Source organism: Vipera ursinii (assembly GCF_947247035.1).
Source record: "Vipera ursinii genome assembly, chromosome: 1".
Classification (NCBI taxonomy): Eukaryota; Metazoa; Chordata; class Lepidosauria; order Squamata; family Viperidae; genus Vipera; species Vipera ursinii.
Genome location: NC_139512.1, coordinates 227390978 through 227417818, shown reverse-complemented (window position 1 = coordinate 227417818; position 26841 = coordinate 227390978). Strand labels below are relative to the sequence as shown.

General features: G+C 39.6%; 1 protein-coding gene across 1 annotated transcript; it reads right to left on the bottom strand.

The window, feature by feature from the left end:
- Positions 1–5447: 5447 nt before the first annotated feature.
- On the bottom strand, positions 5448–17070 carry LOC310631635 (microcephalin-like). Its single transcript, XM_083348239.1, has 7 exons — positions 16986–17070; positions 15485–15576; positions 13515–13633; positions 9228–9312; positions 8662–8776; positions 6988–7128; positions 5448–5911 (listed from the first exon to the last, which is right to left on the bottom strand). Exons 1-7 carry the CDS (start codon positions 17017–17019, stop codon positions 5817–5819), a joined length of 681 nt encoding a protein of 226 aa, XP_083204365.1. The 5' UTR covers positions 17020–17070; the 3' UTR covers positions 5448–5816.
- Between the last annotated feature and the right edge of the window lie 9771 nt (positions 17071–26841).

The window sequence follows — 26841 nt, the reverse complement described above, 5'->3', positions numbered from 1 at the left end:
ATGTAATTATATTTTTAAACTGAATTAAAAGAATACAGTAATTCTTTTCAGTAGAGCCTTCATATATTTTATTGAAAACTATTTAAAATGTAGTTATTTCACTTTCTGAAGATCAAATAAGACTTCTCCATGGTTAGTGCTTTATACATCTGTACACAGACATGTTTCTTGAAATTAAGGCACTGTATTCACCTTACAAAATACAGATGCATCAGCAAAAGAACATTGTTATACTTAGGAAGCCAAACATGTTATTCTCATAATTCATTTAACATCTGTTAAAAATACTCAGACATTAAACCTGTAATTCTTGTACATAATAACCTATTTCTAGCACTTTGTAGATTTTATAGAATGAATCTTTTTAATATGTATTTTAAGATACAGAAATAATATATGCTTTCTAGACAGCAGCATTACTATTGTACAAAATCACATCAGGTATGTTTTCCAGTAATAAAAACCTCATTGAGTCTATAGACATATTAAATCTATATTGCCTGTTTCAGTGGTTTTCAGGAATAAAATAACAATATTCACAAATTTCCAATGTTATCATTTTTGAGATTCTTAGACAGGATTTTAAGAATTTAAAACGAGAATTTCTAAGTTTCATTCGTTCAGCAAAATGTTCACAAAACTCAAATATAGTCTTCTTTATATGAATTGTCCTTCCTTTAGAGCTGTAAATTTTCAAACTATAATTTTTGGGAATTTCCAGTTATCTTCCTGGTTGCAGTAAAACAATTTTGTTATACTGCATTTTAAACAGGTACTTCAAAATTCTTATTAACACTGCTAAAAACTGACTACACAGGGAACCAACCTGAAATTATATGGATGGAAGGAACACTAAGTATTCAATAATATTTTGTCATCAGATATATATAACAACTTTTCACGACTTTGTCCTTCTGTATATTTAAACTATATTTAACATAGAATATTTCTTTACATATTTTTATGCATAGAAAATTTCCTCTTTTTAAATGAGATTCTAAAAATACCTCTGTGCTCAATTACATTTTAGAGTGAAGGTTTTCAAACATTTAAAATAATTCTGGGTGTTATTTTGCTGGACGATTATCTTTCAATAACAACTTACCAGCTGCAGAACTGATTGTGATCTGTCCCCGAATGTTGGAATTTAAAAAACAGTCTGACGTTTCTACTATGTTTTCATTTTCACCATTTGATGTACAATTTACACCTGTTTTTCTCCTTTGAAGAGGGGTAGATGGGCTGGCCTCACTAACTGCATCCTCAGTACTATCAGTCATTCTTTTCCTCTTTCTGTTGTAACTTGCACTTATTGGACTAGAATGTTGCAACATACCTTCTAATTTGCTTCTGGGAGAATTATGCATAATTTCCTTATCATTTTGTAACTTTTGCTGACATGGAAGAAGGCTGGCTCTTATTTTATTTTTAGTAAAATTAGAAGATGAAAAACAATCTTCAAAAGAAGAATCTTGATCTTTAGCAGACTTAATCGGAGTAAGCAATGTAAGCAAGAAATCATTCTGAGGTTCTTTATCCTGTGATATAGAAGCCTTCAGTTTAAGGCTTGATTTCCTTCTATATTGTCGTTGTTTGCGAAGAGAAGAATTTTTAGTCATTACTGGAGTATCAATTAGATTAATTAAAGAAAAGTCATTCTCAGAACTATTGCTGCTGGTATTTTCAGTAAGTTCACAATGGACCAGATTTTCGGCAGAAACTGTATGGTCTACATTTTTCACCTGAGGAAGGGGATTATCAGCAATAGCTAAAAACCAGTCAATACCATCTTTGCATTCTGGGGTTGAAGGCATATCCATTATTGACTTTTTGAAAGGGAAATCACATCCTTTGTCATTAAGTAGGATTGAATTTTTATGGAAACCTTTACCACTCAATTGCTTTAAGCATGTATGTTGAGAGTCTCTTGGGGAATCAGAAGAGGTATATAATTCAGCTCTGGAAACATCCATCACATTTTCAGTATTAGCTAAACAGTTGCCTGATTTTTTCCCAAGGGTCTCGGTTTCAGGACATCCAACCAAATTGGCAAAACTTGAATTTGAAAGGTGATTACTCTCAAGTTCTGTAATCAGAAACAGTTCATTATTGAAAAGTACACATTTTTTTAAAATGAATATGAATAAAAAAAACTAGAGTAAGATGAAACATTGAAATGGACTAACAGCAAAAAGAAAGGAAATGGCTATGCGTACATATACAGGTAACTGGGAACAGAACATCCCCCGAAATAGTTCTACAAGCTTCCAAAGACACAATTGCTTCACTGATTTGAAGAGGGGTTATTCAAACACTCCAGCATTCTTTGTGAAATGCCCTTTGCAAATATTTTGTTCAGTCAGTAAAAACAAGATTGTCACATTTGATGCTACTTGTCCAAAGACCAAATCTGCTCTTCTCTAATACTTTGGCTATTCTCAAGTAGAACTTAAGGGACCCATAGTTAACGTCCACCACTTCTGTGGAGCATTAGTGGATGAATTCATTATTGTACATTCATTGTTTTTTCTACAAAAAATAAAATATTTCTATGTACCAGTGTATCTTTGTTTGAAATAAGCCTAATTAGGCCTGACTTAGTTTTGTTTGAATATCAAATATATATAGTTACATTTAATTAAAGACAAGGGATAATGACAATGGATGATACCAAGGAGTTCAGGCATAATGAATTGAATCATTTATGTAATTGTTTTTTAAAAATGGGATAGCTGGGACTCTTCCCCAAGATGGCTGCTAAATGGTAGGAACTTTTCTTTTTCCTTCCAATGATCTGTTGATTTTGCTATCAAAGTTGGTTCTTTGGCAGTGTTGCTCCCTGGATTCAAATGGGAGTCCTTAGGAATGCTTCAAGATTGCTTTTGGATGGCCATGGAGCCACCTGGGAAGGGGAGTCTTGAAGATTCCAGTTCCCTTGGGGGCGGTTGGAAGGTCACCGATTATTCATCTTCCTCTTGGCAGTTCTGTGTTTTAAAAACATGCTTGGGTTTTAACTTAACTTTATGAAGCTTTTGTTTAAACTTGCTTTCTGTTTTTTAAAACTTGACCAGCAGGTTGAATGCCGAATTATTTTAATTCCCTGCTGGACTTTATTTGTTCTTTTTTTTCCCTTTTCCCTTTGATTTATGTTACATAACTTTTGCTTTTCTGTAAGGAAAACATGGCGTGTTCCTGAGCAGTGAAAGTACTTTCATTTGATTTACATCTACATTAGATTCTCACTACAGTTTTTGCATTTTACCAATTTGTAAAATGTTTGGAGGTTATTTTTTTAAATTTTTCTTTTAATTTTGGATTGAAATATCCAGAAAACATCTTGCTTCTTTTTCTATTTCTTCATTTTGAACAAATATTACTTCAATGCCTACGTTCTCTTATCTATGGTTGCTAAGTTACACAGAGCAAAAATGTATCAGATTATAAACAAATGGGGGTGACATCTGAAAAAAGATCATTTGGTAACATGCAATCCCTAATTGAATTTTTTTTTAAAAAAGTTTGATGAAATGATAAAGGCTGTAGAAAATACTCAGATGGATGTAGCTCTAGATATATTAGACTCACAAAAGGAATGTGATCTGAAAGCAGCAGATTTGGTGGAAAGAAATATGGATTTTACAGACTGAGAGCTAGCTGAGTTGATTGCACATGCCTCCCTGAAGTTCAAGCCTCTATTCTTTTACAACAGCAGAAACTTGACTGACTGGAGAAGTGATAAATTGGTTTTCCCTAAGGAGATTGGGGACACATTTCACTGGGAAAAAAAATTCATCTGGACGTTTTTGGGAAGATCGACTGATTTTGGAGATTGGATTTGTTATATTTAACCTAACAACAATTGATAGGAGACAGTATTAAGAACAAACATGGATATTTGATCCAGGACAAATCACTGTTAACTCTTCAGATAATTTGGATAGATAAGAAGCCATGGTAAATTTTCTACAAGTTGATTACAATAAGTTTGTCAACAGAAGGTTTTGAACCATTAATCTTGCCTTTTTCTATTATTATTGTTCTTGTTAACTATTTTTTTTTAATCTCATTTTATATCCCGCCCTTCTCCGAAGACTCAGGGCGGCTTACAATTTAAAGCACAAATCAATGTGCTTAGCAATAGCCTTCATTCTATGTATATGCCTGCTTATTAGAGCTTTTGCACTCCCACCCCAAGCGGCATTATTACAAAGTCAGCTTATTGCCCCCAACAATCTGGGTCCTCATTTTACCTACCTCGGAAGGATGGAAGGCTGAGTCAACCTTGAGTCTGGTGGGATGCGAACCTGCACTAATTGCAGGCAGCTGGTGTTACTTCAGGAGGCATTAGCCCACTGCTCCACCAAGGCTCTCTTTTTGTCATTAATATAGCATATAGATGACAAGTTAATAAACTGCAAATAGATTTAACAGTTTAAATTTTTTTTGATCTGTTTCACAAGAGGTGGGAAACTAATGTTGTTGTAATATATTAATTAGTATTCAACTAGAGGGTATAATATGTACGTATGTGTTAGGGTTTTTATGACTTGCTTTGTGTTTTTTGTTTTTTTTTAAAAAAAAATTTGGAGTTTTGTATTTTAACTTTTTTTTAATAAAATAAAAATAGAACCAGAAAAAAAATATAAATAAAAAATGTGACAGTTCCACCAAGTGTTTTCTTGTTTACACTGACCTGATACTAAATTTACTAATACTAAGATTCATTATCTGGATAAGAGTAAACTTCCATTTTCAAGTAGTCTTGGGTTCTGATTGCCTTTTATTACATAATGTTAAACAATATTTTAATGAGACAAAGAATTATTAAGCACTTTGAAACTAGCTTATGCATACACCATAACTAATTTATTTAGGTTCATGCATACAGACAAATAGTGGTGACTTCAAAACAGAAACTTTAATTTTCCTTCCTTCAACCTTGAAGACAGGAGAAAGGAACCTGAAGAGCCAAATAATTATTTGACAAACTCTAAACTATGCATATTGTATTAGAAAAGAATGTCAGCTTAGTTATTACATTGCTGTAGATTGTTCTTTCATTATTTAGATGTTTTACTTGGTATTTCAATATTTTACAATCATTCTGTTTTAAAATATTTTTAAATGTTTGCAAATAGCATATTTAAGTGTTTTTATATATTTGCAGATTGCCCTAGGGAAGGAACATAGTTCCAAAACTCATTGGGCAGAAATAAGACACAAATCAAATAAATCTCCTTGACAGTTCATGAGAACCGCTCTCTTTTGTCTACTCCTGCCATCAATGTCGTCCATCTTTTTTTGGTGTTCCTCCAAACTGGGCAATCAGTTTCCATGTTTGGATAAAACAGGAAGCTTTAGTTAACTGAAGAATGTGAGTGTAATCATTCTGCACCATGAAGAGAAATAGGGAGGGGATTCTGTCTTGTGTGTGTGTGTGTGTGTGTGTGTGTGTGTGTGTGTGTAAATAAATGATATCAAGATTTAAGCCAAGACATGATTGCCAAGACATCATTTCTAAATCAGCAATAAAAAGGTGATTCCAACAGTTCAAACATAGAACTAAAAATACATATGCATGCTCCAATAATTACTGTATTAGTAGAGCTCTTTTTAATAATACTAGCACTATCAAAACAATAAAACATACTAGGAGCACTGACACTTTTTACAGCAGCATTTTTCTTCAATAAAATATTCCATAGATTCCTTATCTGTTAAGAGAGCACTGCAGGGTCATTCAAAATATTTATTTACAGTATTATCAATTACACATAACTGCTGGATATTTTTGAATGTGAACATTTAGATTTTATTTACATTTTTTTCCTTTTTTCTTTACCTGAAGTCAATGCTGATGTTGTAGACACAACAGCAGGGTCAGTGTCAGACATCTGAGATAACTGTGAAGCTAAAATGTGAATTATTAGATTTTTGTTAAGTAAGCAATTCTCAAAGACATTTAATTCCAATATTAATAGGTAGTTGTATATTCAATACATGTATGTTCTTATAACATTTCATTACAGTGCTTTTAATATTTTGGATACTTTGGTATTAACAATCTACACATTCTGAGGATTGCATTAAACTATCATACGAAGCCATGGTAAGAGTTCAGCACGCTACAGATAGGAAACTACCACACAAATGAAACAGTGAGACTTCAACTAAATGTCATCTGAATGATACATCTCATCTAATCAATGTTGGCAAGGGTTTTAAATATTTAATATTTAAATATTTAATATTCTCTATTTCCCTATTATTCTATTTTCTCCTACAGTGTTACCATTTTCTAATGTATATGCAGCACATGACTTTTTTCATAGTCTGCTTGAACACATTTATAGTATTCCTTTAAATTCTATCTTCAATATATCAGTATTGTACTCATTTAAATGTCTAAAATTTATAGAATTCCAGCATCCCCCCACTACAGTTTTATATAAAAGCTTTTCAACAGTTTGATTTGTAGTTTCAATTTCTTCTGTTGAAAATGTCTGTTTTTTCATTTTATTATGGCAGTGGCAGCCATAAATGAAGAAACCTTTATTTAATCAATCTATATATAGGCACTCAGTTCAACAATGACTGGACAGGGAACAGTAATAAAACCACCTTACATCCACCCGTGTCTAAAAAATATGTTTGATTATAAAAATCAATAACATTGATTTGTTAGGTCTAGAGAAAAAAATACATCCCAGCATATGGTTATCCTATTGTTTCCGAAGTTCTATTTATAATTGTTCAAATAATGAGTGAAGCAAAAGAGACCAAAATAAGCCTGAGGGGGAAAAAGATGCATTTCTTTATTAAAAGAATATATAGATTCAATTTCATTTCAATAGCCAATTCTCTAACAAGAATGTGACGGTAGGGAGGGGGAATATTGGCAAAATGAAACTAATACGGATAAAAATCCAGCAATAAAAGAAAATAATTCTGCATCCTACAAATGAAAAACAATGTTTATCATCATACCAGTAGGGGAAACATTTTCTCTTTTCTCCTTCATGTCCTTTATTCTTTTCTCCATTACACTGCATTGATACTTTATTTTACTTGCTGGGCTGTACACCAGTGAACCATCATCTTCAAATAATAAAACTGGTATGTCTGTTTCTAAAAAATGGTAAATCAGCAACAGAATTTTAGATTTAAGAAGAAAGAATATATACAATATTTTGAAAGGATAATATTTGGAACTTGGACATTATTGTAACATTCTGGAAGTTTAAAAATAATCTAAAAAAAGATCTACATTAAAATGTTGCAACATATTAGGATCTTCCAATAATAAAGCTTTTGGTCAATTCTAACCAATTAGACAGAATAATCTATTCTTTACCTGTAATGGACACTTATAAATACCTAATTTATTACAGTTCAACAGTCTATTACAGAGACATGTGCAACAAGATGGTCTTATTTTTCAAAAACTTTGTTCTAGTTTTATAAAAAAAACTGGTTAGTACTTCTGCATAGTCATTTTTTTATTTTTCATAGTTACTAAGTGTACTGTATTTATTACTGACAGTTGCCTAACATTTGGAATCAGAGGGAATATTAATATAATACACAGTATCTGCAGAATGGAAATTTACTTTATACACAGATTGCCTCTAGATAAAGCATAACACTTAAAAAAAGAAACAAAAAAATATTTCAAATACAGTATGTTATTTGTTTTGCAATACCCTACAGCAATCCATGTAATGAAAAGGTTTAGAGCCTAAATTGTGGGCTCTGATGTTCCTATTCAATTTGCATGACAAATTTGGAGAATGTATTAAACATTACTTTTTCTATTCAAAGCTAATGCTCTGGATAGGTTATGTATGACCTTTCTTCTGTCTCCAAAAAGTATAAAAGATTACTGTTATTACCTTATCTGAGTATAGCTGAACGTCTTCCCCAAAGGAATACGGAAAGTCAGCACACTGTCTGACCCTTGATCTCTCCTCTAGGTTCAAGGCAAGATACAAGCAGTCCTTGACTTATGACTGGTCATTTAAAAACCATTTGAAATTATGACAGGCCCATAAAGCACATCTGATTGTTATAAAATGTTGTGCCATCCCCCTCCAGTCATGTGATAATATTTTAGGGTGCTTGATCTTTACCACTGGTTGCAGTGTCCCATGGTTATGCAACCATAATTTGCGAGTTTTTGCTTCTGGCAAACAACGCCTATTCAGAAGGCACTTACAACTGCAGCATTAATGACTATGAATTTGTTTAATGATCACAGTGATTTATTTAATGACGGATGCAAATAATGTTGTAAAGTCAGGCAGTCACTTGGCTGCCTCAACTATCATAAATCCAGTCCCAACTGTGATTGTAAGTCAAGGACTATCTATAATGAGAAGAGAGATTTGGGAACTGGTGAGAAAAAAAGGTGAAGTGTGTTTTATGTCAATCCTTCTCTCCCCTCCCGTAAAATATTTCAGTAGATGGAGGTAAGAAAGAAGGCTCAAGAATAACCCCCTTCCATGTTTTATATTTCTCTATATATTTCACAGTGATCTTCCACTTTTTAACATTAGCTCAAGGAGCTATTATGAAAATTATGCTCAAGTGTCACCATATGTTAGCATTATTTCTCAGTGCAAAGGATAAAGATTTAACAGTGCAAATGGATCGTATACTTGCCTGTTGCTGTTCTTTGCATTTCTAATTCTTTAACCATAGTTTCCATTCTTCTTTGTAATCTACGATCTTTCTCTGGAGTTTTTCCAAATAAATCTTTGGGCTGCATGCATTTGTGCTACAAAATAGAGTCATTACATTGATTTGTAAGCTTTGAAATAATACTTTAACATGAAACATTAGAATTCTCCTTACTGCACCAATTCTACAAAAATAAAAAGTATTTTCACACATCACTGTAATATTTGTATTGAGGTATCTCCACATGATGCAAAATGTTTTCAAATGAAAACCTGGGGCCAAAACAAAGGTTGAGTGGGATTATGGCAACCAGCAGCTTCTTGCAGATTTCATCAAATTAAATTTTCACTAGGAAATCAAGTTAACAGACCAAATTACTTTAGACTTTTTTGAATTCTATGTCTTACATCGATACATTGGAATCTGAGAAAATACTTAGCCAATTTTAATTCTTTAGTCAACTAAGGCTTTTAAGTAAGAGCAATATGAAATAAAATTTAAGGACTGCACTTAAAATAATAGGTCATTATATATATATATATACAGACCTTTTTAATAAACTGAGGCAACCCTTCATTAGTATTTATTGCAGGATATAATGACTCGTCAATATGCATTCCAACTTCTCTGCATCTGAGAAAGCATTAAGAATATACATTTGGTTTAGCATTAGACAGATTTATTATTATTAATGGTTCTAAGTGAATGAAACCTCTCATATTTCTAACAAATCATGCTCAATTTCATACCATCTTTACCTTATCTTTATCTTACTAAGATCCCAGAGAAGCAAAGCTTGCCCAGAAAATCCAGGTCAACAAATAAACCACTCGTTTGCTTATAAAAGTCACATTACAAATGCCATGCTACATTCATACAGAGATGGGTGAAGATAGAGCACACAATTGTAAGAGCTAGTAGGCTACACACTAGATAGGGGAAAAAAACTGTAAAGGCAGAGGTCACATTCCTTAGTTTTGCTGGCAGTTGGAGCCTAACCAAGACTTTATAGCAGGACTTAAAATGTCAATCAAGTCAATGATTCTGCTTTCCATTCTGAGAAGTGAAGGCCTTCACTTCTCTGATCCCTCCCATGAGTGTATCAAAATTTCAGTTACAGACAACACAGAACAAACTATTCCTTGAGTTGACAATTTCCTGGCTCAGTACCTCAATTCTGAAAACTTGAAAAATAAGCCAGTTGCCTACAGCAGCCTCTTGCTGCCCGGCATAACTGTAAATTCATATTTATAAGCATGCCAAGATGTTCCAATCCTCTGTCATGCTTGATCTTATCAAATCAGCCAGGTCAAACTGGAAAACTGAACCTTATAGTCAGTAACAGAGAACAAGCAAAATAACTGCCAAAGAGATGTTTCTTTGCTTTCCATAATCTTTCCCAAGGATTCATAGCTTGATTATAACATTTAACATAATTTATGGGTAACTTACAGGACATCTAGTCAGACTATGTATTAAAAAATAACTTTATGGACCATTTACAACCTTTACACTTTACAGTGTCCCTCAGTCACATGAACACCATTACAGTAGTATGAAGAGTCCTGTGCCTGACCTATGTTTTTTTTTCCTCCTGCAGAACAGAGATATTGGAAAGAAAGGGATTTTACTTATAAAATTTGTTTGTTGACTTTGTTTGCTCTTCTACACATCGAAAACAATGTGATCACACTGGTAGCCTGGGGCTGAGAGCTCCAGATATCCTACGCAAAAAGCTTACAGCAGGGGTGTCAAACTGCCAGCCCGCAGGCCAGACACGTCATCTGGAAACTGTGCCCACCCCATTGCTGGCAATGGCGAAAAGGCTCTGATACGTTGCACGATGTCACATGACATCACGAGTTTGACATGTCTGGTTTACAGTATTCTCTTGAAATCTCCTCTCCAATCTCTGTATTTGTGAGGAGGGGGAGGGGAGGAGTGAGAGAAAAAAAAGCAAGCAGTTTCTGTAGGCCAGGGCTCTTCAAACTTGGCCCTTTTATGACTTGTGGACTTCAACTCCCAGAATTCCTCAGCCAGTTTGCCTGGCTAAGGAATTCTGGGCGTTGAAGTCCACAAGTCATAAAAGAGCCAAATTTGAAGACCTCTGCTGTAGGCAATCTGTCCTTTGCCTGACCCTTTTGCTTTTGGCATGATCACATGGCTTCCTATGTGGAGCAGAGAAAACAGCTTATTCTCTTGAAATCTCTTCCTCTCCAATCTCTCTGCTCTGCTGGGGGGAGGGGGTGCCAGTGCTACAGTACTTTCTACTGTTTACAAATATAAACATATTTGTTATTTTACAAAATGTATTACACATAATTTGGGTTACTTACCAAAATACCACTTATTCAGTGGTATTTATAAAAATAAATTTATTTTACAATGTTTCTCATTTTTATTTTAAATTAATAAATTGTTTCGTTTTTAATATTTGCTACAAGCTGCGTAACTCTAATGAATATTGCAACACTTCATTCTGTCTACTTAAGAGAAGCAGGGAGGTAAAAAAGTGAATATTGGAAACAGAACCATCAGAGTATTAGTAAAAGAATGAAATGTACAAGAAATGTACAATATTATTCTCATATCAAGAAGACATAGAAAGCACTAATGAAAAAATTGAAAAAGGGCTCAGAATACAAATTCAAAGTCTTGTCTACTTTGTAATATGCTGTCCCATCTGTTGATGTTATTCCTTGACCTGGTGTACTTCTAAATACAGATTTATTTCTTTCACAGAAAAATATAGGTAATCCTCAAATTATGAACACAATGAAGACTGGAATTTCCATCGTAAGTCAATATAACTGGTCCTGATTTTATGACTAATGGTCATAAAGTGAGACACTGGTTGTTAAGTGAATAACATGGTTGTTAAGCCAATCCGCTTTCCCCAATGGCTATTTTTTGCTGGAATGGCAAAAAAAAAAAAAAAAAAAAAGGAAACCAGAAAAAAAAACTTGCAAATCACAATCATATGAGCAGGACACAGCAACCACCATAAGTATGAGCTACTTGCCAAGAGACTAAATTGTAATCATGTTATTATGGAAATGTACTGCGATGGTTGGAAGTCCTTTGGCCACCTAATGAGAAGGAAGGACTCACTGGAGAAGAGCCTAATGCTGGGAAAGATTGAGGGCAATAGAAGAATGGGACGACAGAGAATGAGGTGGCTGGATGGAGTCACTGAAGCAGTAGGCGTGAGCCTAAATTGACTCCAGAAGATGGTAGAGGACAGTAAGGCCTGGAGGAATGTTGTCCATAGGGTCGCGATGGGTCGGACACAACTTCGCAGCTAACAACAACACTGCGATGGTTGGAAGTCCTTTACAGGCCATAAAGCACCCTTTTCTAGACTGTCATAAGTTCAGGTAATTGTCAAATGTATGTACCTGTATAGCAAATTTAGAGTCTGATTAACTTACTCCATTGAACAAGTCGAGGACTACTTGTACACTGAATTTAAAACAAGAACATTGGAAAATGTTTCAATATATCTAGGATATTCTAGGAAACAAGGAAACACCAAGATCCTCAGAAGTCAAAAAAGCTGTACTCAAAATATAAAGTCCTTTTAGTTGTAGCTGTTGCAGTGTCCTTATAGTCTTGGTAACACAATTTGAGTGTTCAGTGATTGGTTCATAATGTTATCACAGCATCCTGTGATTGGCCTTTGCAATTTCCATTGCTAGATTTGACAAGCAAAATCAAATGGCAGGAGACATCAGGAAATGGTGATCCTGCAACCACAAAGATGCAGCGACCATGGTGGTGGGATTCAACTAATAATGGCAACTGGGACTGCTGTCTGGGGTCAATACAGTCATGTGACTGTATCTTACAACCATATGGCTTAACAACAGAGTTCCAGTCTCAATTACCATGTGCAAGCAAGGACTACCTGTAAAGCTATGAAAACAAGAAATCTGCAACAAAAACATTCAGACACTAGCAATGGGGTTTTAGTGACATCTAGTGATCTAACAGATGCAAACAATATATGGCATTCTACACAAGAAATTTGACATACTTTATTAGTAAAGATGAAAACGTATATGCCACAAAAATATGAGTCTGAGGATTTTAGGTACAATAAAGGTTTAAATCATAATTCTAAACAGCATATATGGTCATTCTAAACTGAATTGTTTTTCTTTCTTGCATTTTTTGTGGTAGGCTTCAGTTTAGGTACTACATCTTTATCAATGGAGTATGTGATGCACAAAACAAAAAATCAATTACTGCAATGTGTAACTACCATAGGAGCTCTCATCACTCAAACAGCAATGGAGAGCTAAGCTAACTTCTGAATCACAGTAATGCAGTTTAAGAACTTTAATAAAAATGTTATTACAAATTTCATCTTTTTAATTATGCCTATAATAGTCTAGTATTTTCTTGGAAGATTAGAAGTTTAAATGGTATATTTAAAACATATTTGTAATTAACTTCAATTTTATTACAACTTCTCAATTGGCAACAGGATATATTTATTGAAGCTCCTACAGTGATGCAGATCATTGCTTTATCTTATCCATTATTATTACCAGTGCCTATTAATTTATTCTCTGCCAGCAATTCTTCAAGCAGCTTTTTACCCAATGCTTCAAGCTGGTTGAAGCTAGACTAAATTTAGACCACGCACACTCAACTATTGAGCTAGCATGCCTTCTACAATGCAACTCAAGAGTAGTAGCCAATAGTTACTCCTTGCATTTTATTCAGATATAACATTATGTACTGGGGATATCTGAAATCCACATTGATTGTACTAATATTATTCTTGTAATATTTTCCCCTCTGGTATATTTCTAAACACCAATACTTACTTTTCTACCCAAAGTACTGACACTAGTTTAATTCCAGCTTTTTGAGATCTATTCCACGTAGACAGCAATCCATCTTTAAAGATCACATGAGTAACTTGTTTATTCAAAGTCTTAGAAATCTACAAAATATAAATGAATAAAGCATTTTAAAATATTTATGTGAATGGTTTTTCAAAATATTTAAGATTCTTCATTTCTACTGAAAAGTGACAAGTTTTTTCGTGTGCTTTTTGTAGGTAAGCAGGGAATCTGTAGATTTTAAGTGACAATAATTAACTCCTTCAGTACTCTGTATCTATTAAAGAAGAGTGAACAGGCCAAGAGGAAGAAGATGACTAAGAAAATAAATTGAGATGATGCAATCCTCAGACAGGGACATATTAAACTTAAACAAAAGATACACAAATTGATATAGATATATAGTAAACAGAAATTTAGTTTGCAAAAAAAGGATAGCATGGAAAGATATAGCGCAGTGGTCTCCAATCTTTCTGGCTTGGCGGTCTGGTAGTGGGGGAAGATAGACGGTTTTGTGTGAATGGAAGGTGCGCACAATGGTGCACAGCTCCAATGGCTGAAGTGGTGGGTGTACGGGCCTGCCACTTGGACAAATGGAGCTTCATGCACGAGTGCCCTCTATTCACACAAGGTAGTGGGCCGTGAGTAGAGACCCTGATATAGTGAATGGTGTGATCGTGAGCTAAATTTAATTAGCTTTCCTCTTCTATTATCTCCTACTTTCCTCTTTTAACCATTTTTATTCCTTTGAGATTCATATGCTGCACCTTACCTGATAAATAGCCATGGTGGATCTACAGTATATACTTTATGCAAGGTATATAAAAAGTAGTTGGACTTAAAAAGAAACAGACAATATATAAAAAAGGAATATGAAATGACTTAGCCTTAGTTGCAATCTGGTGTTGGAGTAGGATGTAGCTCAAAGACTTCATGGAGACATTATGAAATCAAAGATGAAGCTATCCCAGATCTTTGAATAATGTGCAACCTTTGAATTTCAGGAACACTTTAGCAAGCAAAATGTTATAAATCAGCAGCAACAAAAATATGGAAACCATTTCGTTTCTCGTATCTCCAGTATTCAGGTGTGGGAATACCACAAAAGCAAGCAAATAAAACAAGTGATGGAGTTGCATCACAAAGGAGTTTTGAAAGGCAGCTTTACTTGAAGTTGACTTAAGAAAAACATCACTTTTAAACTTTCTATAGCTATTAAGGGTACCTGATTTGGGTTCCATTAAAAAAATATCTCCAGTTTTTTTAATGTACAAATTGCCTATTTTCTCTACAACTACTGAAAGATTTTGCTTGTTGGTGAGCAACTATTTTGGTTCCTTCATCTCAACAAGAGACTGGGGAAGGCACTGGTGAATTCTGAAATCATTTTGGTATGTGCCTATTGATATCTTTAATATCAATAGAACTGAAATAACCTATTCACTCACACATTCGGCTACAACATAATTTGCTTGGATTAAGTTTAGAGTATTCAATCTCTGCAGTTTCTGAATCATGCTCTATGTCAGGGGTGTCAAACTCAATTTCATTGAGGGCCGCATCAGCATTGCGGTTGCCCTCAGGGGGCCGGGTGGGTATGGCCAGGGTGGGCGTGACCTACTGGGTGGGCGTGGCTAGAGTGCGTATGGCCTACTGGGTGGGCGTGGCCAGCTCTACATCGTTCTCATCAAGGGTGCCTATGGGGGCCTGGGCAGGAGTGGGACAGATCTGAGGGTCTCTGGCAGAAGGAGGGTCTCTGGGCCAGGGCCAAGGCAGTGAGGGCTGTTCCCTCAGTTTCCAGGATGGCTTCGCGGGCCACATGAAACCACTTCGCGGGCCGGATCTGGCCCCCGGGCCTTGTGTTTGACATGTCTGCTCTATGTAATTGTGCTTTATTAAAAAAATTAAACTATGGACTAATACACTGTGTACCAACCAGCTTAGTTACTTACTTTTGCTCCCATATCAAGGAGCTGTTGACTAAAGGCTTTTGAGTAGTTTTCTGTTCTGCTGGATGACCATACTTCCACATATGCTACAACACCTACAAATTAATAATGAGAGAAATGTTAACAGACTGGGACTACTACTTTTTAGATGCAAATCTTTATTTGAATGGCATACTTCACTTTCTCATAAGCAGCAAAGACCGAAGGTAAGGCATGCTAAATTCAATATAATTTTAACCCAAATAAGTAGATTACAGATTTATCTTCTATTATACACCATGCAGTTATTCCAAAACCATTTTCATAAAGACTAAGTTGGATTGAAGACAATGTACCGTTTTCAAAGTTATCATTGAATGCGCTTTCATTTTTGTTTGTTGAAATCACGTTTTAAGAAACAACTTCTACATTTTTGACATCCAAATAGTGAAGAATCTCCTGATTTGGATTTTAAATCGATTGCCTAGAAATGAGGCTTTCCTGGTGGCATGGAGTGTCTTTTTGTCCTAATGTCAAGGAAAAATAATGCAATTGGTGGACACCAGCATTGCTCCAACTCCAATTTGATCAAAAAATATTATTGCTTTAAGAGCAGCCAAGAAAAGGACACAAGTACTTTTTTTCTCTCCAAAGGGCCTAGAACAGGGGTAGGCAACCTTGGCTCTTTTATGACTCATGGACTTCAACTCCCAGAATTCCTGAGTCAGCATAGCTGACTCAGGAATTCTGGGAGTTGAAGTCCATGAGTCATAAAAGAGCCGAGGTTGCCTACCCCTGGCCTAGAATCTTCCACACCAATTTGTAATTTCAGAATGCATATAATTTTTAAATGATTAATGGTTGAGGGATAAAGAACCACTTATTTTTTTTAAAAAAAATTACATTTACCTGCATTTTTCCCCCTGCACAAAACTAAACACATTTTGGCCCCCAGAGAGGAAACCTCACTAATCTGCGGCCCTAGAGAACCAAGGAGGCATCTGAGATTATAGCTAAGCCAAGTCTACAATTGTACATTTCTTATGCAGAATGAAGCCCTTGTGCATTTAGGAAAGCAGTAAAAAAGAACCTACTCGGTGCTACACTAGCTGATCTCCTACCCACTTTAGGTTGGCGGAGAGCAAGGACGCTATTATTTTTTGTAATTTTATGCACGTACACTTTGCGTATAACTTTACGTACATTTAAAAAAATCCTCAATTATTCGTTTCAATGTTTTATTGATTTGTTAAATTGTACCCCGTGCAGAACCGCTATATGAGGGAGATGGGCAGTTAAGAAGCTCGATATGTAAATAAATAATTATTAGGTTTTTTTTCCTATTAACTGCGACTTCTTAGATGTGCAGCACTTCTTCCCATTTAGTTACAAAACTATCCACTCTTCCTACTTCAGGCTCCCGTTTCACCTCTTCAACACCCCCCAAAAAAGATTTCTACAACGACGCACATCCTTCTCGATTTTTCCAAACCCGGCAAAGACCGCGCCCGTCTCATATCTGTACCTGCCAAAACAGGCCGGCCGTTGCGAAGGTCCATTCTAACCAAACGGTTTACGAACTCCACGATACGGTTTAAACTGCCCTCTTGCTACGGGCGCATGCTCAATACAAAGCAAGGTCCTCTCTCTCTCTCTCTCTCTCTCCCCTCCCCCCCCCATCCGTTTCTGCGATCGCCTGGTGAGACCCATAGAAATAATAAAAAATGTAGACTTTTCCTATCTCTATGGTGAGAAATAGATTGCTCCACCCACCCGGGACGCATGCGCTCCACTTAAGAATTGAGGTCGGGGGTGGGGCGAAACGCAGCCCGCTCAGCTGGATTGACCCCCCCCCTCCCCGAAGCGATCCTGCGCGTGGAAAGAGGCGTGGTCGTCACAATTGGTTGTAATTGCGCGCGCGCGCGCGCGCACTGTAAACAGTTGAGCTGGAAGTTTCTTCGCTCCTGGCAGTTGTCCCGATTCGTGTAGTTTTTTGCAAGCCAGTTATTTATTTATTTATTTATTTATTTATTTGTTTGTTTGTTTGTTTATTTATTTATTTATTTATTTATTTATTTATTTATTTATTTATTTATTTATTTATTTATTTATTTATTTATTTATTTATGGGACTTATATCCCGCCCTATCTCCCGAAGGACTCAGGGCGGCTAACAACAATAACATATAACAGAAATTAAGATAAAATTAAAATTAAAGTCATCAACACCTAGTTAACACCTAGTTCCCTGGTATCTTTATTACAAATTGATTATGGCATTCTTCGCTTTTGGGGACTGCATATACAGCTAGTCCTCGATTTGCAACAGTTCATGTAGTGACTTTCAAAGTTATAATAACACTGAACAATGACCATTTTTCATACTCGCGGTCATTGCAGTATCCCCATGGTTATATGGTGAAAATTTCAGATGCTTGGCAACTGGTTCGTATTTATGATGGTTGCAGTGTCCTAGGGTCGTGTGATCTCCTTTTGCGACCGTCTGACAAGCAAAGTCAGTGGGGAAGCCGGATTCACTTAACAGCCATGTTGCTAAACAAAATGATTCACATAACTGTGTAAAATAGGACAAAACTCACTTAGCAAATGTTTCACTTAGCGATATAAATTTTGGGCTCAATTGTGATTGTAACTCCAGGACTACCTGTAATTTTCCTCTCACATGTGCAAATAAACATAAAGCAATATATTGTATCCTTCCCCCCTCTGTTGAGAGAGGGCCATTCAGTTTTGAGGTAGATGGACTCTTTTTTTATTGAAAAGTTTTACAGTACATTTTAAACCCCCCTTCCCTCCCCCCCCCCCCCCGACTTCCCAGAGCTGAATACAGGGTATTGCCTCTAACAAACTTGAACTAGAATATGCTAACTATCTATGAATAAACTAAATCCTAACGCACTTTAACTCCCATTAGACAGCTAAATAATAATATATCTTGTTGAATTCTAATATTCATATGTTAAATGAAACTTTTTAGTCCCTTATTTATTCTGAATGTAATCAATCCATCTTCTCCATTCCGAAATGTATCTTTGTTGCGAGTGATCTTTCAAATAAGCTGAAATTTTTGCCATTTCTGCTAGGTTCGAAACTTTTAGAGTCCACTCTTCTATAGTAGGCAGATCCTCCTCCTTCCAATATTGCGATACCAAAGGTTTTGCTGCCGTTATTAAATTCAACATCAATTTAATTTCTATAAGAGTACAATCTGTAATAATACCCAACAGAAATAACTGGAGAAAACCTTTTTTTTTCTTAAATATCTTCTGCATATTCCACCAAATTTTAATCCAAAAAGCTTTAACTTTTTTGCAAGTCCACCATATATGATAGTACCGCACCTCCAACATTTAGGTTGATAATTTGGATACATACATGCTAATTTTTTGGGATCTAAATGCCATCTATAAAACATTTTATAAAAGTTCTCTTTCAAGTTTTGTACCTGTGTAAATTTTACATTTCTGACCCAGATTTTTTCCTAAGTATCCATCGTTATTGGCTCCTGAATATTCTGGGCCCATTTTATCATACAGTCCTTAACAAGTTCCATTTCTGAATCTATTTCTATCAATGCAGTATATATCCTTCTTATATGCGCTTGACTTTGATCTCTAATTTGTTTTACCAAATTTTCATCAGTTGTTGAAATACCAATTTTCCAATCTTCTTTCCATCTAGCTTGTATCTGCCCATACTGAAACTAAGTTTGTACTATCTTTTCTTCTTTTAAAATATTGAATGGCTTTAGTTGCCATACATTCCTTTCCAATCTAAGAATTTCTTTATATGTGATCACATCATGTTTGAATCCCAAACTTATATTTTCTATTGCATGTTAAGGTATTGCCCAAATTGGTATTTTATAATTTAACATATTGATATTTTTTCCAGACTCGCAACAGGGCATACCTTAATATATGTGTCTTTAAAACATTATCCACCTTTTTATCATACAATAAATATGCATGCCAGCCATATAATAAATCACATCCCTCAATGTTCAATATTCTTCCTTCTGTTAAATTGAACCAATTACTAATTGTCGATAAAGCCACAGCATCATAATATAATTTAAAATTAGGCATTTTAAGACCACCTCTTTCACGTATATCTTGCATTATCTTAAGTTTTACTCTCGGTCTTTTGCCTGCCCAAATAAATTTATTAATACCTTTCTGCCATTCCTCCAAATTTGAATCTTTTTTAAGTTTCAGTTCAGTTCAGTTTATTTGATTTATATACCGCCCTTCTCCTTGGTAGGACTCAGGGCGGTTCACAGGGCATATATAAAAAACAAAAAACACTATACAAAAATTAAAAAAGAATTAAACCCTTGCCCAATAAAACAGTAATACAGATTAAAAACAATTAAAAAACCCATAATCCCCATCAGGCCAGACCAGCTAATTCGAACAGATGGGTCTTCAGGCCCCGACGGAAAGTTCGAAGGTCTGGTGCCATCCGGAGCTCCACCGGCAATTGATTCCATAAAGCCGGGGCCCCCACAGAGAAGGCCCTCCCCCTGGGGGCCACCAGTCGACACTCCCTGACTGGCGGCACCCTGAGGAGGCCCTCTCTGTGGGAACGCACAGGGCGGAGGGGAGTCGATGCCGGCAGCAGGTGGTCCCTGAGGTAACCCGGACCCATGCCATGTAGGGCCTTAAAGATCGTAACCAACACCTTGAACCTCACCCGAAAGACAACTGGTAACTGGTATAGGTATCATTTGAAACAAAGTATAGGTATCATTTGAAACAAAAATAAAAATTTTGGTAAAACATTCATTTTCACTGCTGCAATTCTTCCCAATAAAGACAATTGTAATTTTCTCCAACTGTCTAACTCTTTTTGTGTTTTTAGCCATAACAATTCATAATTATTTTTATATAATTTCACATTTGAAGCTGTAATATATACCCCCAAATATTTAATCTTTTTAACTATTTCAAATCCCATTAGTTTTTCTAGGGATTCCTTTTGTTCTATAGTCATATTTTTAGACAATATTTTAGTTCTTTGCCTATTTATCTTAAATCCAGAAACTTGTCCATATTGCAAAATTATTTCCATTAAATCTATAACTGATTGAGTCAGTTGACTTAATGTAATAACCAAATCGTCTGCAAACGCTCTTAATCAATAATCTTGATGTTTTATGGACTCTTTGACCCTCTTTCAAACCAGCAGTCCTCTCTGTCCAAAATGTGGACTTTGCACTTTGAAAGAGTGGCCTTTGTCTTTTAAATGCAGATGGACTGCTGAATCTTGTCCTGATGGGTTTGTTCTCCTATGTTGTGCCATGCACGGTTGTTTTGCTTCCCCAGTGTACAGATCTGTACATATCTCACTGCATTGCACTGCATATTGCACTGCATATTGCTAAGCACATTTGATTTGTGCTTAGATTGTAAGCCGCCCTGAGTCTTCGGAGAAGGGCGGGATATAAATGGGATTAAAATAAAAAAATAAAAAATAAATATACTAGTTGCTTAGTTTGTGTCTGGGTGTTTTATCCTTGGGGTGGACAAGCTTCTGCCTTAGTGTATTCTTGGTTTAAAGTGTGCACATATGTTATGTTGGCTGAAGATCCTCCTGAGTTTTTCAGATATTCGAATAGATGATTCAGACATCCCCACCATTCAATCAGAGCTGAAGAAGCTTCTTGGATGAGAAGGAAAACTTCTTCAAAGAAAAACAAGAAAATCTAGTTGCCTTGAAAAAGCATCTTTGGGACAACCAGGACATGGATGACTAAACATTTCCATAATAATATTTGAATAATATTTGCATTTATATACCGCCCTTTCCCTGAGGACTCAGGGCGGTTTACAGGGAATTAAAATCGAAACATACAAAAGTTAAAACCAATTTAAAAAGTATTAAATTCACCCTGTAGATTAAAACCCCAGTTAAAATTTTCTCCTCAGCCTGGGCCCGAGAGCTCAAAGAGCCAGGTCTTCAGGCCCCGGCGGAATGATCGGAGGTCGGGAGCAGTCCTCAGCTCTACCGGCAGCTGGTTCCAGAGGGCAGGCGCTCCCACCGAGAAGGCCCTATCCCTGGGTGTCACCCGCCGGCAATCTCTCACCGGCGGAACCCTGAGCAGACCCTCCCTGTGGGAGCGCACTGGGCGAAGGGCGTTTGATGCCGGCAGCAGGTGTTCCCTCAAATAACCTGGACCCAGGCCATGTAGGGCTTTATAGGTGATAACCAGCACCTTGAATTTCACCCGGAGGGCAACCGGAAGCCAATGCAGCTCGCGGAGTAGAGGTGTTACATGGGAGTATCGGGAAACCCCCATTACAACTCGCGCGGCCGCATTCTGCACCAGTTGAAGCCTCCGAGTGGTCTTCAAGGGCAGCCCCATGTAGAGAGCGTTGCAGTAGTCCAAACGGGAGGTCACAAGCACATGAGTGACCGTGCGTAGGGCGTCTCGGTCCAGATAGGGACGCAACTGGCGCACCAGGCGAACCTGTGCAAAAGCCCCCCTGGTCACGGCTCCTATGTGATCTTCAAAATTGAGCCGTGAATCCAGGAGGACGCCCAAGTTGCGAGCCCTATCAACGGGGGGTAACACCTCACCCCCCATCGTTAGAGGTGGAATAACTTGGTTAACCCGAGACGCCGATATGCACAGCCACTCAGTCTTGGCGGGATTGAGACGAAGCCTGTTTCTCCCCATCCAGACCTGAACCGCCTCCAGGCACCGGGACATCACGGAGAGGGCATCACTGGGTTGGTTCGGGGTGGAAAGAAAAAGTTGGGTATCATCAGCGTACTGGTGATACCCCACCCCAAAACCACGAATGATCTCGCCCAGCGGCTTCATGTAGATGTTGAACAGGAGGGGCGAGAGAACCGACCCCTGAGGGACTCCACAAATGAGAGACCTCGGGGCGGATCTCTGCCCTCCCGTCAACACCGACTGCGAGCGGCCCTGGAGGTAGGAGGAGAACCACCGTAAAACGGTGCCTCCCACTCCCAGCCCCCTGAGACGCCGCAGCAGGATACCATGGTCGATGGTATCGAAAGCCGCTGAGAGATCTAATAGGACCAGGACAGAGGAGCAACCCCTGTCCCTAGCCCTCCAGAGATCATTCACCAGCGCGACCAATGCCGTCTCCGTGCTGTGTCCAGGCCTGAAGCCCGATTGGTACGGGTCCAGATAATCAGTTTCCTCCAGGAACAGAGGGAGCTGATGCGCCACCACACTCTCAACAACCTTCGCCAGGAAGCGAAGGTTGGAGACTGGACGATAGTTGTTTAAAACAGCCGGGTCCAAAGCAGGCTTCTTGAGGAGGGGTCTCACCACCGCCTCCTTCAAGGCGGCAGGGAAGACACCCTCCTTCAAAGAAGCAGTTATTACTGCATGGAACCAGCCTCGTGTTCCCTCCCGAGCCGCATAAGCTAGCCAGGAGGGGCACGGATCCAACAAACAGGTGGTGGAGCTCAGTCTCCCCATGATCCTGTCCACATCATCAGGGGAAACAGGGTCGAACTCAGTCCAGATAACGTGCTCAAGACCGCCTGATTCCTCCACATCAGACTCTGCCCAGTCAGAGTCCAAGCCGGTCCGGATCCGAGCGATTTTGTCCGTCAGATGATGACTAAACTCCTCGGCTCGTCCCTGCAAGGGATCCTCCCTCACCTCCTGGTTAAGGAGGGAGCGAGTCACCCTAAACAGGGCGGCCGGGCGATTATCTGCGGACGCGATAAGGGCGGCAAAGTAGTTAGACTTCGCCGTCCTTATCGCCGCAAGATAAGACCTTATGAAGGTTCTTAACTGCAATCGGTTGGGTTCGGATCGGCTGGATCTCCAACCGCTCTCTAGACCTCGTCTCCGACGCTTCATCTCCCGGAGCTCCACAGAGAACCATGGAGCCCAACGGGATCTGCGCCGAGTCAGAGGTCGCATGGGTACAACACAGTCGAGTGCCCTGGTGGCAGCCGTTTCCCAGGCCTCCACCAGAGCATCGACTGGGCTGTGGGTAAGGGTGATAGGTATCGGCCCAAGCGCCCTCTGGAACCGGTCCGGGTCCATTAGGCGCCTGGGGCGGAACCACCTGGTCGGTTCCGCCGCCCAGCGGCGGGGGATGGCATGACGGAAAACCAGCCTCAGGAGGTAATGATCTGACCATGACAGAGGGGTGATGGACGGAGAACCCCCTCCCAGATCATCCAACCATTGTCCAGACAGGAACACCAGGTCGAGAGTATGATCCCCCTCGTGAGTAGGGCCCTCAATAACCTGGGTCAGGCCCATGGCTGTCATGGAAGCCATGAACTCCCGAGCTAACTCCGACGACCCCCCCAGTGATGGCAGGTTGAAGTCACCCAGGACTATAAGCCTGGGGAACTCCACCGCCAACCCTGAGAGGGTGTCGAGCAGCTCAGGCAGGGCTGTTGCCACACAGCTGGGCGCCAGGTATGTGAGCAACAAGCCCAGCTGAACCCGAGGACCACATCTCAAGAGGAGGGATTCACTCCCGGCCATCTGGACAATGGTGGCCTCCCGAGGACACAAAGTCTCCCGAATAACCACTGCCACCCCACCACCCCTGCCCTGAGCCCGTGGCTGGTGCAGCACCCGGAAACCTGGCGGGCATAACTCGGTGAGAGGCACCCCTCCCTCCGAACCCAACCAAGTTTCCGTGATGCACGCTAGATCCGCACATTCCTCCTCGATCAGGTCACGGATGAGGGGAGCTTTGTTAACTACGGATCTAGCGTTAAAATAGACCAACCTGAGCTCAGGGGCCTGATCACCCTCATCCCCGGGTAGGAGGGTGCTAACCGGAGGGTCGGAGCGCGCCACCGCTCGGAGATAGCGGGGGCGCGATCCCAGATGTTGATATGGCCCTCCGCGCAAACACCTGCTGCCATACCCTATCGCCGTGGGGATTCGATGCCCCACCCCCACATTCCCAGCGCCAGCAGCCACCTCCCCCGACCCCGTCCCGCCGGGACCTCTAACAGGTCCAGACTGAGTGCCGGTTACGGATTCCTTCCCCACCCTCCCCCTCCCTAACCTCTTAAAATAACCGGCTAAGAATCTTATCAGGGGCCTCTTAGTGCGTCTTAACTCGAGGCCCCTGTCCAAGCCCAACCACCTCTCGGAGTCCCAAAGCTTGGACCCGTCATTAAGGGGAGTATGGAAACAGGCGACAGGTCGCGCCCATGAGGCAGGAACCGCCCTAAGGGCATACAAGTCCGCTTCGGAATAACGATAAATCATATTGCGCTCGAATAGTCTCTCAGGGCCGATGTTGCAAATATATCAAGAGGATTGCTCGTTGATGGTACATAGATGGAAAAAGAAAAAGTCCAGTGGGCGTATCTCTCAATCTGCAGAGCCATCTCAGCTCTCACCTGAGATGGAAATCCAAAAGACAACCTCAGCCGTCCTCTCACTCCGGCTGAGGCATCTGACTGGAGCAGAGAGAGAAAAAGGGGATCCTGAGCCAGGCCCACCCCAACTGGTCTCTCACACCAGTGAGGTGGACGCTGACAAGTCCAAAACCGTCCTCCCACCACGGTTCGGTCCCGTCCACATTAGACTATCAATAGGGAGATCTTAATTCCCATCAGGTACGGAGCCAGTCATAACGCCTGCCTGGCAACAAAAAAGTAAAGGACAAGGAGGCCAAGCCTCTGTTGATCCTCACACCGCCAATCAGCGCCGTCAGTCAATGCCCATCCGCCAGTCCAAACCATCTCCAACGGAGGAAAGAGGTAGTCCCAGCAGCTATGTTGAATCAAAAAGTTCGCTAGCATGTCCGCCAAGGCCGATGACCAGGCCCACAGTCTGCAACCACCATCCGGGAGGAGAAGGAGGCTCCGCACCGCTGAAAACGGTGCCAGCCAGCCGATGGTAGTAGAAGGATCTCCGTCCGGTGGGATCATCGCCGCTGCCCCTCCCACAACAGAGGGTATCCACGGCGAGCAAGCAGAGGAAGGAAGACAGGCAAAGCGTCCCGGGCTTCCCGGCGCTGTAATAGTGCTCGGCGCCATAACGGAGCTCAGCAGGTCGGCAGGAAATTCTCAGCGCTGCTCGTTCGAATCAGCAGGCCGCTGGTTGGGGGGGGGGCCCGGCGTCACGAAAAGCAGCGCCCAGCAGCTGTTCCAACAATCCCCAGTCCCCAAGCTGCCTCAGCCCGCGAGCAGATGAAAACAGAGCAGACGTCCCGAGCTTCACGACGTGGCAGCGCTCAGCGCCATGATGAGGCTCAGCAAGTCGACAGACAGTTCTCGGCACCACTCGCTAGAATCCACAAGCCGCTATTTCGGAGGGGGGGGGCTCAGCGCCACAGAGAGCAGCGCTTAGCAGCTGTTTTAAAAACCCCCGAGTCCCGGAGTAGCCACAGCCAACAGCAGCACGAAGTCGCCTCAGCCAGCAGCAGATGAAAAAGCAGGGCTGACATCTTGGGTTTCACAGCGTAGCAGCGTTCGGCGCCATCATGGGCCGGCAGGTTGACAGGCGGCAGATATCAAAAGCCGCTAGCTCGAAGGGGGGGGGAACAGCGCCGCAGAAAAACAGCGCCCAGCAGCTGTTTTTAGACCCCCCACCCCCAGAATCGCCTCGACATACCGTGGGCTTCCCCGAGCTAAATCCTTTGAAGCCCTCAAAGAGCGCCCGAAGCCTAAGTTGCGGCCGTCGCCATCTTGGGCAGAAAAAAAAAAATAGACAATATATTGCCCTGTTTTTAAATTGTGGGGTTGGAGAATGTGGAAAATAACTGGAAGTAGCAAGGAAATTTAAAAATAAATATATATATGCTTTTTGTATTATCATGTAATCATATTTTATATTTTATAATTATCATTTTATAATTAATTGCCTGAGTAGATGCTTTGAGTATATGGGGAAATGTACAAGCCTCAAGTGGAGGGAGGGGAAGAACAGGAGTTACAATAGGGGCCAAGTGTGAGTCTCCATCTAGGAACTGTTTTTAAGTACCTTCTGGTGCCTGGTACCCCTACTTGATCTGACAGGTGTAGAAGATGGGAGACATCTCTCCTTTAGAATTGATAAGCATGTACATATATGGTCTGAGTAAACAGGATAGTAGGGGAGGGATCTTATTAGTATAATGTAAGCAAACAGGGGCAGAGATAATGTATTCTGTGTAGGCGCTTCTGATAGATTGTAACCTCCAAAGCCTAAGCCAATGGGGCCATGGGGGAGGGAATGGGGCGTCGCGATAGGATGTATAATAATATGTGATTTTGGAATTTGGGGGTATGGTTCAGTGCTTGGCTACATTGCATTGTTTGCCTTCCTGAATCTACCACGCTTTGCAAACCATTACTTTTTAGACTTTGTTGTGAAGTCTAATAAACTTCTTTTCTATTTGCAACTC